General features: G+C 39.6%; 1 protein-coding gene across 1 annotated transcript; it reads right to left on the bottom strand.

The window, feature by feature from the left end:
- Positions 1-828: 828 nt before the first annotated feature.
- slc6a4b (solute carrier family 6 member 4b) lies at positions 829-13574 on the bottom strand. The gene is made up of 13 exons (XM_010876774.3): positions 13202-13574; positions 11619-11753; positions 11274-11493; positions 10357-10495; positions 10008-10142; positions 8155-8258; positions 7043-7170; positions 6730-6842; positions 6473-6604; positions 4256-4355; positions 3931-4031; positions 3064-3231; positions 829-2111 (listed from the first exon to the last, which is right to left on the bottom strand). The coding sequence occupies exons 1-13, from the start codon at positions 13422-13424 to the stop codon at positions 2028-2030; spliced, it is 1782 nt and encodes a 593-aa protein (XP_010875076.1). The 5' UTR covers positions 13425-13574; the 3' UTR covers positions 829-2027.
- Positions 13575-17373: the final 3799 nt, after the last annotated feature.

Genomic DNA, 17373 nt, shown 5'->3' on the forward strand with positions numbered 1-17373 from the left:
TGGACCATGTGAGCAAAACTGACCAATATTTAATTTGACCGTACACACTGAGTGTGTCTGATCTTTGTCTGACATTGTGGCAAGCTGTGTAGATCCTCTGCCTATAGGGCTAGACATTTCTCTGCCATGTCTTCACACAGTGAAACTGTTCATCTCTGATGCTGATAAAAGATTAGCCATTGAGCAAGCACTCCTTTCATGTGTCTCTGCAGGTCTGTTTAAGAGACAACTCTATTGCAGTGAAAGGAGCTTTGATGTGTGGCGCTCAGCTCCTCTCTGTAGAAATACCCAAATGAGGAATTGTCTAATCCTATTAATATTCTCCCCTCCTCATACCACTGGTCCTTGACGTGATCAAGCCTTGCTTAGCAGTCCTGTGTGTGTGTGTGTGTGTGTGTGTGCGTGCGTGTGTTGTGTGTCTATTTGTGTTGTGTTCTGTGTAATAAAACATTTCATTAAAACCATTTGAAGCCGTTCTATTCCCATGTTGATGGTTTCTGGATGTTGCAAATCAGGCTGTTAATTAGAATCTCTCCTTGAGGTGTATAGTGATGGCTGCCACAATGACATCAGAGGGACAGCGATCAACAATTGGACAACCCTGGTTTGGCACCCTTTCTGCTCTGAACATTTACTCATATTTATTGTTTTAGTCGAGTTGCACATCAGCAAGCAATCAAATCAATGGCAATCGGATGTGTCACATTAAGAATACCTTGTTGTTCTGTTATATATAATAATTATAATAAGAAAACGGACTAAAACACAAAAATATAATACTTGTTTTATTGAATATATTTGTTTATTATTTTATTTTTTTTACTTCTCATTACATGTACACCAGATAGTTGCATTCACATTCTACAAATACTGGGATCTGCTTCCTTTTCTATTTAGGTGGACTTAAATCACAAAACATTCCAAATATTATAAAGCATATGTAAAACAGCTCATCTCATTATTCTCTGGAGATAAATTAAACCAAAGTTGAGAATAAATTGACACATTACAATCTCTGATAGGCATTGTTTTAGGTTTCATTGACAGTTCAAACAGTCTTATTACATAGAGAGAAAATGTTTTTTGTTTGTCTGGAGAGGCACAAAATCAATACAGATTATATCATATTTTGAAGTATTTACAATATTTAAGCAGCTTTAAGGCTGGAAACACTGGAAGTTTTTTTTTTATCCCAACAACAAACACTTAGGGACTAATAACTTTAGATATTATTTTGTAGTTTCATTAGAACTGGTATTTATTAATAAACTGGTAAAAAAACAATACATACTAAAACATTTGGGAAATGCCTAAACACCAATTACATAACTGTAATTATGTAATTACTATTTAGCCTTACTTTCCAAGTAAATTCCAGGTAAATCGCAGACTATGGAATAAAGCATAACCAAAAAGGAAATACTGAGCAGCATATTTGGTTTCATCTGCTAACTGCATTCTTTGAGGTATTCCTTTTAACTTGCATGTTAGTGAGAAACTGTTAGTTTTATAAACAACATCAACTATCTGCCAGCCACAAAATATAATGGTTTTTCTTGTCACACATTCCAAATGACATTTTCTGCTTTACTTTGTATGAAAACCAGTTATAAACATTATCATAAAAATTTTCATTTTGTAGAAGTAATTCTTTCACACACAAAATAATTATCTTAATGAAAAATCCAGAATGTTATGTTTCAAAGAGTTTATTGAAAAATAATTCCAAAGCTGTTTCTCACTGTATATGCTTAAAATCTACCAGAAGTACGTTGTTGATAAGGAGTGACTGCATTTTCCGTCAGTCTTGAAGCCTTATCTTATTAAGGTTTTGGCTATGTCTTCAGACAGAATATGAATACCTTTTATCTTTATATTAAACTCCCCTTTAACAGACAATGTGTGTTTTTTCAGATTGAGCTTTTAAAAAAAAGGACCTGTTTTGAATGCTCCATGAGATTGAACTGTGTCAGCTTGGTAGGTTCTCTCTGTCAGGAGCCTGTTGATTCTTGGCAATGCAAGTGCTCCTATGGAACAGGAGTCATGTTGAGGGAGTCTGTGTGGATCTCTGGCAAAATGGTCCTCTCAGGTCTTAGACACACAGCTAGGCGCTGGGGACCACAAAAGGCAAACACCAGAGATCAGGAGACAAGAGATAAAATACATGTTTCCAGTTAATGAAACATTTTGTCGTCCAGTCATCACATGTTGTTATGTATGAGATATACATTATCCTCCGAATTCTTAGCCCCCTTGGTAAGGATGAGCAAAAAGAGGCATTATTTTGGCCCGATTCAAATGCCAAATCTCTAGTCTTATTGAGAAATAAATGTGACAGCCTGGAGTTTGCGAAAGCTTTTTAGAAATATATATTACATTTTGTTTTCATTTACAAGGCAGTGGGAAGAAGAGGGTAGGGAGACAGGAATGTAAAGAAAGACAGGGAGGAAGGCGTCAGACAAGGGGAAGTTGTGACCTTAGACCATTACATAATGCATGTGGGTCCTCTTCCGGGCAGGTTTAGCAAAGCTTCTGTTGATTTCATCTCTTAATTATTATCCTCATACCAGCATTTTCTTTACAGCCATTAGCTGATTCATGAAGTTCAAAAGCCTTTTGTCTCATTTCATTTGCGGCTTCTTTGACCTATGTTTTTAGATTATTAAGTTCTGTTAGGTGTTACCTCGTACATAAATTCAACATTATGTAATAGATGACTCAGAACTCCTAATGACTCAGATTAACTTGCCAGTAATTGTGACACATGATTTTGAGAAAAATATTTTAAGAATTAGTTTTCCCTTTTTACCTCAGTTAAAAACATAATTCCTCTAACATTTTGAACGTTAGAGACATTTTGAACAAGGGTATTTTGTCATAGCCTTTTCTGCCTTTTCTCTCCCAAGGTTGCAAATAATTCTGCAGGCCACAGAATGCTATTTATTTGAGGATCATAGCGTCTACTGACCACACTCTACACATCAATTCACGGTCAGTAGACCGTATATTACTGTACAATGCCAGGCTGTCTCTAATCTTGTAGACATCACAAGAGGGCCTGACCTGTTTCAGTGATCCGGGGGTCCACACCAGCTTGTAGACCATGTAGATGGGGATCCACATGAAGGAGGAGGCGCCGATGACATACCCAACCGTGATGCTCCAGTCTGGGTACTTGTAGTCAAAGAGTTGAAGAGGAGGAGGCTTGAGAAGGGAGCTCACTATTATATACTGCGACAGCAAAGACAAAATGTGATTAGAATATATGTGACAATGGCTTGCACTTTATTGGATGTCATCCGATGACATCCCAAAGCTGTGGACTTGAGGTCCACACACTTGCATTGTTATTGATATTGATTTTCCATATCTTCTCTTTCACAAGAAGTTATAATGAGCCTGATTAAATGGACTTGAATAATGATTCTAAAGTGCAATGGTTATTATATATGTCAACAATAGTATATTTAAGTCACTGTGAATAAGAATATCAGCTGTGATGATAAAAATGATGAAAATCTTTATAACATTTTAATGTACAGTAAATTCTTCGAAACATAATATTTTGACAGCTGTATTGTCAGTCACTATAAAGGCTTATTACAAATGTTAGCACAGTTGATCCTACTGTGATCTTTGCCAATGGAAGTGCTCTGTTCATTGATCTGGACAGAGCAAGTTACCAGAAAGTGCCACATGGACGATTTGATGTTTCAGAACTTTTTAAGGTTTAACAAAACATTCTGACAAGGAGCTGTAGGTCAATCAGAATGCATCACCTGATGTGGTTCTGATTTATGAAAGGATCGGGCTAACACAGCTAACTCAGTTTTGATGGTCGACACAGACCTTGCTTTAACCTTAATCCAATATTTATGTTATTCCATCATTTCAAATCATGTTGGTTAGTTGCCCTATGGTTGTGCTTACCGCTAGAAATGCAGGACTAATGGCCACCCAGCAAACCTTCCAGAATAACCCTGGAGCATAGCCCAACATGGATTTAATGTCATTGCTGAATCTTGTGATACCTGAAAGGGAATAGAAATTGAATCGATAGCGTTAAACAACACTGATATGAACTTGAAAAATTGACTCTCACAGTAACTTTTTATCATGTACCGTCTTAATAACACTGATGAGTCCACAGGATGCATACATAATACATTACTTTAACTTTCACAACTACTTCACTGAATGAAAATGTGTCAAGAAAGTGCAAACTGTAAAGTAACCATGAGAACAACACTCATACCGTAAAACCAGGAAACAGCGATTGCCTCAAGAAACCCAACTGCAATGATGGAGGACCCCACTCCAAATTCCTCCAGTAATTTCACCACATAGGCACCACCCTGACAGGAGCACATGCATGTCACTGGTGTGGCCAATGTATCACTAATAACATTAAATTATTATGGACTGTTCATTTACCATTAATTTTCGTATCCTAGTACTGTATTCAACTTTTGTAATGTTTACAGAGCCTTGAAATCATTTCGTCTCCAAGGTTTCAACAGGGTTCAAGTCCTGAGACTTCAATGGCCATTAAAAAATGTAGATTTTGTGGGCAATCAAACTATTCTTTTTACAACCACATTTCCAAAAAAGTTGGGACACTGTAAAAAGAGAATACAATTATGTGCAAATCATTTAAAACCTATATTCAATAGAAAATAGTTCAAAGACAACATATCAAATTTTATTATTTCTTGAATTTGATGCCAGCAACATGTTTCAAAAAAGTTGGGACAGAGGCAATGAAAAGTTGTGTAATGCTAAAATACTATTATCGCACAATCAATTAGGTCAATTGGCGACAGGTCAGTAACATGATTGGGTATTTAAAGATCATTCCAGAGAGGATGGGTCTGTCAGAAGTGAGGATGTCATCACTCTGTGAAAGACTGCACGGGCAAATAGTGCAACAATTTAAGAATAACGTTTCTGCAGGGGAAATTACTGCATGGACTCAGGAACACATTTGAAAACCATGGTCTTTGAACACAGTATGGTGCTGCATCCACAAATGCAAGTTAAAACTCTACTATGCAAAGAAGAAATCATATATAAACAAGATACAGAAACGTCACTGGCCTCTCTGGGCCCAAGCTCATTTAAGATGGACTAGGAAAACTGTCCTGTTGTCTGATGAATAAAAATGTGAAATTATTTTTTGGAATCATGGACGCTGCATCCTCCAGACTAAAGAGGAGAGGGACCATCCGGCTTGTTATCAGCGCCCAGTTCAAAAGCCAGCATCCATGATGATATGGGGTCCATTAATGCACATGGCATGGGTGACTTGCACATTTGTGAAGGCACCATTAATGCTGAACAATAAATACAGGTTTTGGAGCAACATACAGCTCTGGAAAGAATTATGAGACCACTGCACCTTTTTCTTTCCTTTCCAAAAAATTTGAAAAGGAAAGTTTTGAGTGAAGAACAGAAGTGTTCAATTTGCAGCGGTCTCTTAATTTTAACCATTCTGTTCCTCACTCAAAACCTTTCTTTTAGACTTTTTTGGAAAGGAAAGAAAAAGGTGATTTAATTTTTTCCGGAGCTGTGTGCTGCCATCCAGTTTACGTCTTTTTCAGGGAAGGCCTTGCTCATTTCAGCAGGACAATCCCAAACCACATCCTGCATGTATTACAACAGCATGGCTCTGCAGTGAGAGTCAGGATGCTAAACTGGCCTGTCTGCTGCCCAGACCTGTGACGCACTGAAAACATTTTAAACTATAGCAATTGGTCTCTTTAACTATACACTTACAAAGTATAGTTAAAAGAACAGGTAATACAACACTATAGTAAACATGCCTCTATCCCAACATTTTGAAATGTGTTGCTGGCATGTATTTTTCCAAAATAATAACATATTTCAACATTTGATATGTTGTCTTTGTACTTTTTTCAATTCAATATAGGGATATATAGGGATGATTAGCAAATCATTGCATTCTGTTTTTATTTGAATTTTACGCAGCGTCCCAACTGTTTTAGAAGTGTTGGAGCTGCGCTATTTAATGTGTGTTGTTGCAAGATACACCTGAAGGTTCTATTGAAGCCAAATCACCCATGACTGTTTATCGCCTCCAGAGCTTCTGATAATCTTCTGATAATATCACCAATTGTTATCCAACCAGGAATGCCTATGTACAAAGTATGTAGTGATGATGTGGAATTTGGTCATTTATGCTGTGGGGTTACCTTGCCTTTTACTTGTCAAAGTCACCACAAACTGTATTAATGTGGTGTCTAAACTTGTAAAACATATGCCTTCTTCTATAAAGAGGGGTGCAAACCATTTGACCCCTATCTTTTGAAGCAATTGTTTCAGTATATAGGAACATATTTACCAATTGGTTTTGCATTCAGTATAGCTTGAATATAATTTTTAAGTCTTTATCAAGGCTCATCTTCATGAAGGCTGCCAATAATTGTGGAGGTGTTCACATTTGGCTACTTACATTGGTTAGGGTGCTGAGAGAGCCCAGAAAACACACAACTACCAGGCCCAGTACAAATAGCTCCCGTCTGTGCGCCAGGTAGCCAGGGTATTCATCCATCACAGCTGTAATGATGGCTTCCAGTCCTCCAAACTGACAGAGAGATTAGAGCCACATCAAGCCACAAGAGTGTGATTACACACACAGCCAACTGAAATTGATTATAGATAATCTGATACAGCAAGTTAGGCAAATTCTCTCTACAATTCCTCTCATACCGTGCTGTCAAGCCCAAGAGTGATCATCATCACAAAGAAGATGATGGCAAAGAACGTTGAACCTGTCATGTTGGCTATGGCCTCAGGATAGGTGATGAAGAGTAGGCTTGGACCTGGGGGGGGGGCATCAGGGGGTGCATTTCATGTCAGTAACAATATAAAGACTACAGTGTCCCATTCTTGAATGCCTTCATTTTGAACACGTACAGTCAATTACAACATCATATCAATTAATACAAACACACAAATATATGGAAAGATACCCCAAGCAAAAAAACAACAGGTGGTTGTGTAGAGAGTTTTGGCTACTAACCTTTGTCCCGGGCTACATCCTCCACATTCACGTTTCTTTTCTCGGCCATGTAGCCCAGCACCGTGAAAATCACAAACCCAGACATGAAGCTGGTCAGGCAGTTCACTAGGCTGGTCACTATGGCGTCACTATGGCGTCACAACACAGAGGCGAGAAGGATGCCTGTCTCGTCATCAGGTAGTGTCACGCATATAACATTCTCTGGTTTGGTTATGAACAAAGCACTTTCACAATGGGGCAAATGTCCCTAAAATGGGTAAACCACATAAATCATGTTCTTGACTGAACTCGCCAGCTACAGAATATAAGCAAGCACGTACAGTGACGGGACCACAGGTGATTAGCCAGTCAGTAGCGGTGAGTCCATTCACATTCTATCTGATTCACGAATGTCTCATTGCCACAGTTTCCTGACGCGTGCCACTCGTACTTCGCTAATCTCATTAACTATGTACGCACCAGCCGTCATACAGGCAGTTTACAATTACATTTGTCCTTCAGGAGAACTCGGCCATCTATTCATCTCCCACTACGCTGGACTCACCACTCCCTCCTCCTAATTATAATTACATCATCTTTTAAGAGTTTCTGTGAGACATCTGTTTTGAGCTCATCTACTGTAATCAACACATAGAACATTAAACCCATTGATTGACCGGTGTGTTTTTTCCCTCCCCGGCGACACGGGCAGAGGTGTATAAACATGACTGATATGGTTTAGTGTGACCTAGACGCGTGTTATTCTCACTGGATGTTAATGCATGACGGCGTTTGGGCAAGAGTTCAGAAACACTATTATTACACTCCCTCCGTAGTTTATGTTCAGGAGGATCTCATCCAATTTCACCATGGACAGGGCTAACTAGGTGGAACTCTGTCCTGGTAGGGAAGGAATTGATGTGGTTTAGAGTTTCTTATAATTTGACTGGTGTGTAAATCAGTTTGTGGTGTGAGGTTCTCACAAAGCCAGGTTTGTGGGTTTGATTCATGCCGGGACCATCCACATACAAAATCACTTCGGATACGAGTGCCTACTAAAAATGGCATACGTGAATACAGGCAGACTGAGGAGGTTACACGTTATTTAAGGGATTTTTAGTATCAGCTCTCACCGATAGCAGTTGTTTGTGAAGGGGTTATAGCTGGAGAGGGCAAGGAGCACCCCAAACCCGGGACCCAGGGAAAAAAAGATTTGAGCTGCAGCATCGACCCAGACCTGCAAAACATATGGAGATGAAGTACACTGAAATCACCCAACCTGTACGCTTTCACCACAATACTATTTAGTATTATGTCCTCTTTTACGTGGTATGTATTCAATTGTGAATGTCCATCATCCACATCGTAATGGTACATCCATTATATTTTGGTTGTAACATTTGATATAGAAGTGGCAGACGCTTCCCATCAGGGACGAGGCTGCTCTGTTTAACTGTACACAAGCTACAAATTGATCCAAATCTAAAGGGCATGGGAGTGAGAACACAGGGCAGTCTGGGATCAAAAAAAGTTCAACCTCCATTCATGTTCCAATAGAAGCCACATGGATATTCAAATTAAATTTGGCATTTCCACATGGTTTAAATGAATACCTAGATCTTCTCCTCTTTCCTCTAGGTCAAATGTTTACGGTTGTACGAGAACCCTTATTCCACCACCAGGGACAAAAGGTGTGGTATTTCCACATAAGAGTTGTTCTTATGAATGACGTATTGCAGATTACCTGGATACAGCACTTAGCCACAGTAAATTGACTATATTCCACAAACAGAGATGTGTAATTGCCATTGTATACCAGATGCCAATGCTATTAGAACAGTAAAAGTTATGTGATGTCATACTTCTGGGGTAGAGTCTCATATAATCCGATCAACATTCAGTTCAGTTTTATGATGTACTGCATGTAATCCACTCATACTATATGGAGTGATAATGCATTGTAGCTGCAACATCAATGGTGCAGATTAAGTTGAAAATGTTCTGTATTGTACCATGGATTACTGTGACCTGCAGAATGACTGCCTCACACACATCCTATCTTTCAACTGTAGTGAGAGTGATCTGAAGAGAAGCATTTGGAACGGAAGACCAAGACCAAAAGAGATGGTGTATGAGAGAAAATGGGCGGTGTGGGGGGCTTTGTTAATGGAAAAATATCTAAACTAATTACTCATCTCATTACAGCATGCTGTTGCTTATTTATTCATCTCATCCATATTTCCTTGAACCAAAGCACTCACTCACACTGAGCCCACAACACAGAATAGAAAGCAACCATGGAAGGTAAACCTGGTAGACTGATGCCAGTATAATTGTTGCAATAAAAAAACAAAATGTTTGCAGAAATTACTTGCTATACTGATTAAGAATAGGTTTGGACTTGGGGGTAAATACATTTGGGGTAAAATCATCCTTAAAGTATTGTATTACGTTGAAATGAACAGAATAACAGACATCCTGTTCATCAAACTATGCTGGTCAGACCTTTTTTGTCAAGAATGTTGTGGATGAAGATCTGCCCTGAAGATTAATTTGACATTTATAACAGATTTTAGTATAAAAACACTACTTCAAGTCAAATGAGATACAGAATACAACTTGTTAAATAAAATGTATGCTATGCCCTCAATATTGACAAAACCATTCACATCATTTCTACCATGGGGCAGACTTGCCTCCAAAACAAGCCAAACATTCTTACACTGTTAACTCATACCCAAATAAGGTTGTCAACCTGTTCTATACTCACATTTGTGGCCAACGTTCAGATTTGAAAGCAACTATTCAAAATTCCCGACTTAGACTTCCATCTCAAACAAACCAATGACAAATGTTCAGGAGATGATTTCCGGAGAAATTTTAAATAACAAATCCGTCGAGTAGACAAGGATTTGATGGCCAATCAACCATATTTATTAGAGATCTGGAAACACTGGGAAGATTATGTAATGAGTCAATAACTCACACTGGTCTCAAAGAGTTTCTCCCACTTGGGCTGGAGATAGAAGACCACACCCTTCCATGCACCTGGCAGGGTGGCGCCCCGAATCAACAGGATGAAGAGCACCACATAGGGCAAGGTGGCCGTCACCCACACCACCTGGCATGGGATGTGCCAAACAGCCAGAGACAGAAAAGAGGGAGAGATGAGAGGGGGAGAGAAGGAAAATGTAGATTATTAAAATGTGAACCAAACTGTCAAGAGTCTTTGCTTTATGGTCGGACGACCGCGAACGAAACTTCAATGTTTTGCTACAATATATTGTCCCAACCACTGATACATCTTTCCTGGAAGAGGACTTTGGACTTCCTACCTTCCCAGATGTCTTCACTCCCTTCCAGAGACTGAAGTAAACAATAGTAAAGATGAGGAAGAGGCAGAGCATCAGCTGCCAGCGAATCCCCCCCACGTTACGCAGTCCATCGGACCTGTGGATCTCCAGAACATTTCTCCTGTGGAGAAAAATACATTAGTGCTCTTTTGAAATGTGATTCCTTTACTTGTCCACACATTTAGAACGCTTGTGCTCATCTAGTGCATCAATGGACCAATTTATACAATCATGCCTTGAATAGACAACAAACAGCTTCAGAATTACATGAAGCCCTGCCTTGGTGGTGTATATTTGTTTCTTGTTTCATTTTTATGTTGGTATTTTAAAAAAACATTTAGCACCCCTTTTTTCTGTAGGCTTCCAGTCTTTTACTTTTCTCAATGGTACTGTTGGATTGGTTCTGGCAGGGACAAGGGGAGGGGTAATTCCTGTTAATCTTTTTTGTCCAAATATCTTCTTCATTTTAAATGAGCAAATGCAAATTTCCAATGCTGCTTCTGGAAATGCTCTCCTTGCTGCACAGCAATACCATGAAGACATTTCAACTTGATAAAATTACTGGTTTTACGTTTGACTGTATAAAGTATATTATTGATTTCAGGTTCAGGTCTCTGAAACACCTTCCAAACAATATGTGTCCAAACTCTCAAATGATTTAAATCAGTTCAAAAACCATGAAAAACATACCAAAAGGAGAAAAAGCTATTTAAAATTTCCGTGCATGATTTTATGAAATTGTTCAGTGAAAGTGTCAAATGAGTGCAAACCCACACGTGTTTCACCTTGAAACATTTTAACGTAGGGAAAAGGGAACAGTGACATCAACCTATTGACGTGGCTTTCCAAAGTCACAGTGACGTATTCCCCCACGCTGTCTGCCACTTACATGCACTTACGTGTAAAATTCCTCAGCTGGTGACCTGGAGAAGTTGGTCCAGGTCACATTGTCTAAAAGGAAGTAGTTGGTGCAGTTGTCAGTGTTCCATGCATTATCACAGTTGGTCCAGGGCAGGACAGTGGTGAAGGACGAGTAGAAGTAGAATAGGGCCCAGGCAATAATGGTGTTGTAGTAGAAGGAGACGTAGAGAGCGATTATACAGATTGCATACCCAATGCCTGAAACCGTGAACAGAAAGATACGTGACATCTGCTTAATGGAAATATATTATGGCCATTTTGAAATAATCAATTACAGAATACTTTGGAATGTGACCAGTGAAGGCAGACGATGCCAACCTTACCTTTGAAGATGGGACATATGTGTTTCCATATGGATATGGCACCAGTTCTGTGGAACTGACCCAGGGCCAGTTCCATGTAAAAGAGTGGCACCCCCCCGAAGATGGCCATGACAATGTATGGGATGAGGAAAGCCCCTGTGAAGAGATGTGGAGAGGCCAAATCCCAGGTCTTACTGATCACTTTAACATTATGTTGATTAAGATGTGGACTTAATTCCTCTCCAGGGTTTTGCCACAGTGCATGAAGTGCCTGGTGCACCGCTAAGATGTGAGAGATTTTAGGAAAGCCATGGAGCTTCACCATAAGTAATTTCTACAACCTGGTAGCACTTTACGTAAATATGCAATCCAGGAAAGCATGCAGTTGTAGAATATTGTAAGACTTTTTTGTAAGTTGAGTGAGAACAATTCTCCTTTATAACAACAACTTGGGAGCAATTTGGGTTAACTGCCTTGCTTAAGGACTAACTAACAGATTTATAATTAGAGCAACCTTTCAGTTACTAGGCACTACCTGCCACCCCCTTTAAGATGCTTATCACATCTTTTTAATGTTTTATATTTCTTAATGATCTGATCTGACTGAGAGTTTGAGACAGCTGTATTATGTACAGGGATATATATTATTAATATAAGCTTTTTGTAAGACATGAAATAGGCCTCATAGGCTATTCTTCATTCTATGGAGTATTATATGACCTATATGCTTTAAGTTAAGGGTTTATCTTTAAATTCACTTAAATTTACTTTTTGGTATTGTATTCAAAGGAAAATCACACAATTCAAATATATATTTTTAATTGAAGTAATTACCTTCCGACAATCGAAATCCGTCAAATGATTGGAAGACTTTTATTACACAGCTAACAGCTATATATACCGAAACATCATTTTTTATTTAACAAATACGTATATAGCAGAGGTTATAAACAATGACAACATGGGTAACTTTTAGACAAGCAGTTGTGTAACCAACGGATAAAATCAGTTCAACAATAATTATTTCCTCGAGCCAAATGCAAATTCTAGCAATTTACAATGTTGAAAAGATAACAGTCAGATGAAAGAGATGAATTAGTGCCTATAGAATTAATCTCGGTAGGCTAGACATTAACCACTTTACGTTCTCAATAACAGAGATAAGATTAAATGTAGGCTAGGCCTATTTTTGTAGCCCCTCAGTACAGCACATTCATTTTATCGAAACGAATCTATTTTTGAACTCAACTTGACAGATGAACTCTTTTAAACGTCAGCCCTATATTTTAATCACTATAAACATGAAAACCTGCGTTATACGTAACTTTTAAGCTGAAATAAAATGTCTTATTTAAATGTGCCTGAGTTTACTGAAGTGGGGTGTAGCTCATTCCAGAACCATGGACAGCACACGTTTTTAATCTACTAACCGCAACAAATTCTCAAATCCGTCATTCCAAATTGGTCATCTAAAGAATAATATTTGTGAATGCGAAAAACAGCCTGGTATCATATATACAATCAAGACTACATAAATGTAACTATTGGCATAGATTATTACATTAAGAAATAAATCAAATAATTTCACAGTGAGAAAAACTTACCGCCTCCGTTTTGGTAACAAATGTATGGAAATCGCCACACATTTCCCAAGTCTACCGCGAAGCCAATGACTGATAAAAGAAAATCCATCTTTTTGCTCCATTTGTCTCTTGAGTCCGTCTGTGTGATCACAGGCACCGGCACAGGGTTGGCGTTGTAAGCGGGGTTTGAGGGGGCCTGGGCGCTTAGGCTTCCGGTTGGGGTAACCGATTCTTGGCGGGTCATGGTTAGCGGACTATCAAAACTTAGTCCGCCGTTTGACCAGATAAGTTTGAAAAACTGTCAAGCTTCAGAGGCACTAAAGATTCTGGTATTGTGGCCGATGACAGGTCAGAGTGGGAGGAGTAGGAGAGACTGCATGTAGCTGCTTGATAAGAGTTGTCAATCACTATCTGGTAGAACTCCGTCTGCGAACACTATTTCCAACAAAATGAGCTCCACTCCAAAACTGATGAGATTTATGTTCCCAAAATTTAAAACAGGTGGAAGAACATTTTAGAAACCCTTGTCTCTATATTGTTACATAAGGCTTTAAAGTAAAGGGCATTTAAGAGCAGGCATACAAAGGTATTGGATAGTCATTTTATCAGCTATGTTGCTGAGAATTTTTATTCTCAAAAACACAAGAATAGTTCAACAGTAATGTAGCCTTAATTAGACCAGATAACAGCCCACACTCAATATATTATTTGGCTGTCCCCAAACATTTTAGTTTTCAAGTAGAATCCCTTTTTGGTCCCACATAGATCCATTTTGGGTTCCATGTAACTGGTTTTACTAGGTGCACCTAAAACCAAAGTGGTTCTACCTGGAATCCCAAAAGGGTTTATCCAGTGGGACGTCTTCTCTCAGAAGAAATGTAACCCAATAGGTTGCCCCTGTTGCAGATTATTTTGTTTTAGGGAGAAACCTTTTGTTCCAGTTAGAACAAATGTGGTCTCCAGGTAGATCATGTGCACTTTATGGAAACCAAAAGGTTCTCCCTGGAACCAAAAGAAAACAGGGATAGCCAAATAAATCTTTTGGATTTTTTTTTGAGTATATACCAATGAAGCAATTTTATGGACTTTCTTAAGTAAAATAAATGTGAACCTTTAACCTCTTAAGTAATGTTTTAAGGCATTTTGCTCCGTGAGTCTGTGGTAATGCTTTTGGTCAGGAGACAACTGCACACAATAGGATCTCTGTGGCTTAACCGGACTTGTTAGGGAAACCTAATTAAATGACTTTGTAATTGAATCCACCGCTTTCAGCACTGACTGATTTAAAAACTCCTCAAGAGTCCTAACCAAATATACAGAGTTTCGAAATCTTGTAGGTCAATGAGTGGATAGTGCACCAAATTAGGTTAGTCTGGAAAATGGATATGACAGTGAGATGAGCAGCATCCAACATGATCCAAATCATGAACTTGTCACTTAGAGCTAAATGGCAGTTGTTGCTTACTGGAACGTCTTCATGCAGACTACTGGCGCGCTACTGTTGTTTATACCTCAGAGGAGCAAATATATTACAAAAACTATTTTGTAAATCCTTTGTAGACGGTCAAACGCTACAATCCCTTCAAAGCAATACCGTGCTAACAGCACGCCAGCTGTAAACGTCAAAGGCTGTCTTCTTTGTTGTTGTTGTTTGTTTTTTTAATAATGATTAATATCTCATTGTAAGGACTCTGGCAGCCAAAACCGTATACTATTGAACACGTCCTCCCGGTCCCAACACCATGACAGCAGACTGAAGCTAAATTGCCAGTCAGGGGGGAAACACTAGGGCTTCCCAGGCAAAGACTGGGGAGGCCCTGAGGGTTCAAACCACCACAGCCACAGATACCTTCCTGTTTGGCCTCGGCCCTCTTCCACCTACTGGCCTGTCAATCTGCATTGGCAAGAACATTGAACTGACAGTGCATCCCTGTATTTGCCCTGGTGCCCATTACAGGCTGTCGGTTCTGATCACACATAGACGTGTGCGTGGTAGTGGCGCTTGCCCTCATCTCTTAGAGCAGTGGCTCCCAACCCTTTTCAGTTACTGTACCCCCAAAAAGAATTTGCACTGCTTGGAGTACCCCTGAAGTACCCCCTCATGTTCATTTCACTAGTAAGTCTATGGTGTCATGAGTGTTTTCAAGTACCCCCTGTGGAAAGGCCAAGTACCCCCAGGGGTCCTAGTACCCCTGGTTGGGAACCACTGTCTTATAGGAGCTGTCACTGTCATCTCAACGCCAGCAGTCCAATAAAATAAACTATGGTTGTTTCTCCTTCACTTTTATTTTTTAATTAGTTGTTGCTGGGTTTCTTCTCATTTATTTAGACTTCTTTTTAGCCAGTATCCTCATTTAAAACATGTTATTTTCAGTCAGTGCTGTGTGTACTGTGCTGGCGTGATAACATATAGGCCTCCCATTCATGGTGGATGGGGACTTGTGTAGTCAGTGTATCAGTGTAATCAGTGTAACAGTGTATCAGTGTATCAGTGTAGTCAGTGTAACAGCGTAGTCAGTGTAACAGCGTAGTCAGTGTATCAGTGTAGTTAGTGTAGTCAGGGTATCAGTGTATCAGTATAGTCAGTGTATCAGTGTAGTCAGGGTATCAGTGTATCAGTGTAGTCAGGGTATCAGTGTATCAGTGTAGTCAGGGTATCAGTGTATCAGTGTAGTCAGGGTATCAGTGTATCAGTGTAGTCAGGGTATCAGTGTAGTCAGTGTAGTCAGTGTAACAGTGTAGTCAGTGTATCAGTGTAGTCAGTGTATCAGTGTAGTCAGTGTAGTCAGTGTAACAGTGTAGTCAGTGTATCAGTGTAGTCAGTGTATCAGTGTAGTCATGGTATCAGTGTATCAGTGTAGTCAGGGTATCAGTGTAGTCAGTGTATCAGTGTAGTCAGGGTATCAGTGTAGTCAGTGTAGTCAGTGTAACAGTGTAGTCAGTGTATCAGTGTAGTCAGTGTATCAGTGTAGTCAGTGTAGTCAGTGTAACAGTGTAGTCAGTGTATCAGTGTAGTCAGTGTATCAGTGTAGTCATGGTATCAGTGTATCAGTGTAGTCAGGGTATCAGTGTAGTCAGTGTAACAGTGTAGTCAGTGTATCAGTGTAGTCAGTGTATCAGTGTAGTCAGGGTATCAGTGTAGTCAGTGTAGTCAGGGTATCAGTGTATCAGTGTAGTCAGGCAATGTGTAGTCAGTGTACTCAGGCAATGTGTAGTCAGTGTACTCAGGTAATGTGTAGTCAGGCTGAAGTCCTGGCATTAATTCATGGTGACTACTTGATACAAAACTACACACACAAGTCTTCCTCCCAGGCAGGAAATCCCAGTGTTATGGACACAGTGCATATTACATGCTATAGGTGGACCAAGAGCAATCACAAAAACAACATTATAATAACTTTCACTATTATCACATTCATATTTCAGAGGAAGAAGTGAGCTGTCCAAATCATTTTGAGCTTCAAACTGGGAAAGGGCTGCAAAGAGGTGTTATAATTACGTTACCAGTCTAAGAAGAGGTATTAAATCAATGACATCACCCGCATACAGGAGCCCTTCAGTGACTATTGGATTTGTAAAATGAGAGTATAAAGGAGCGTCTGTATTTCACACTCTTTGTTTCCAAATTATCTAATAAAGCCATCAATGAGAGATAGCGTCTGGCTCTTCGCAGAGGAGGGTTGCAGAATCTCAGACAGCATCGCCTTCCACTGAGTTTCTTTCAGCTCCAAGTTACTTACGAACTCAACTGACCATTCTTCTGGCTCTCTTTATGATTATGTGATCATGTCTACATGTCATGATGTGTAGTACGTGTCTGCTCTTTGGTAGTTTGACTGGCATCAGAGCGTGAAGTGGGGGTGATTAAACATCCTCGGAGGACAGAAAGGGCGATCAGAGTGAATGATGATCTGGGTATCAGAGTGGGAATAGGAAGCCTGTGTCTGGGCCTGCTAAGCAATGCCCACTTCTTCCTCTGTCATCCTGCATTACCTGTCTCCTCTCTCACCACCTGATCCACCTGACAGGTTGGTCCCCCAGGGTCCCCCATCTGCAACCATGGGCCAGATGGAATCCACCTTTATCACACTCCAACGGGCTGCACCACCAATTCCACACCCAGCACATCTACTGTACTGGCTGTAGTCTTACTACTAGACAAGTTGAATGTCCCATGCTCAGTACATTAAATA

This window comes from Esox lucius, chromosome 13 (genome assembly GCF_011004845.1).
Source record: "Esox lucius isolate fEsoLuc1 chromosome 13, fEsoLuc1.pri, whole genome shotgun sequence".
Classification (NCBI taxonomy): Eukaryota; Metazoa; Chordata; class Actinopteri; order Esociformes; family Esocidae; genus Esox; species Esox lucius.

Coding starts and splice junctions, on each gene's coding strand:
- slc6a4b (XM_010876774.3), bottom strand. CDS start 13,424: ATGACCCGCCAAGAATCGGTTACCCCAACCGGAAGCCTAAGCGCCCAG. Junction 11,754..13,201: donor TTGTTACCAAAACGGAGGCG/GTAAGTTTTTCT, acceptor ATCTCTTCACAG/GGGCTTTCCTCATCCCATAC. Junction 2,112..3,063: donor CCCCCGGATCACTGAAACAG/GTCAGGCCCTCT, acceptor TGTGGTCCCCAG/CGCCTAGCTGTGTGTCTAAG.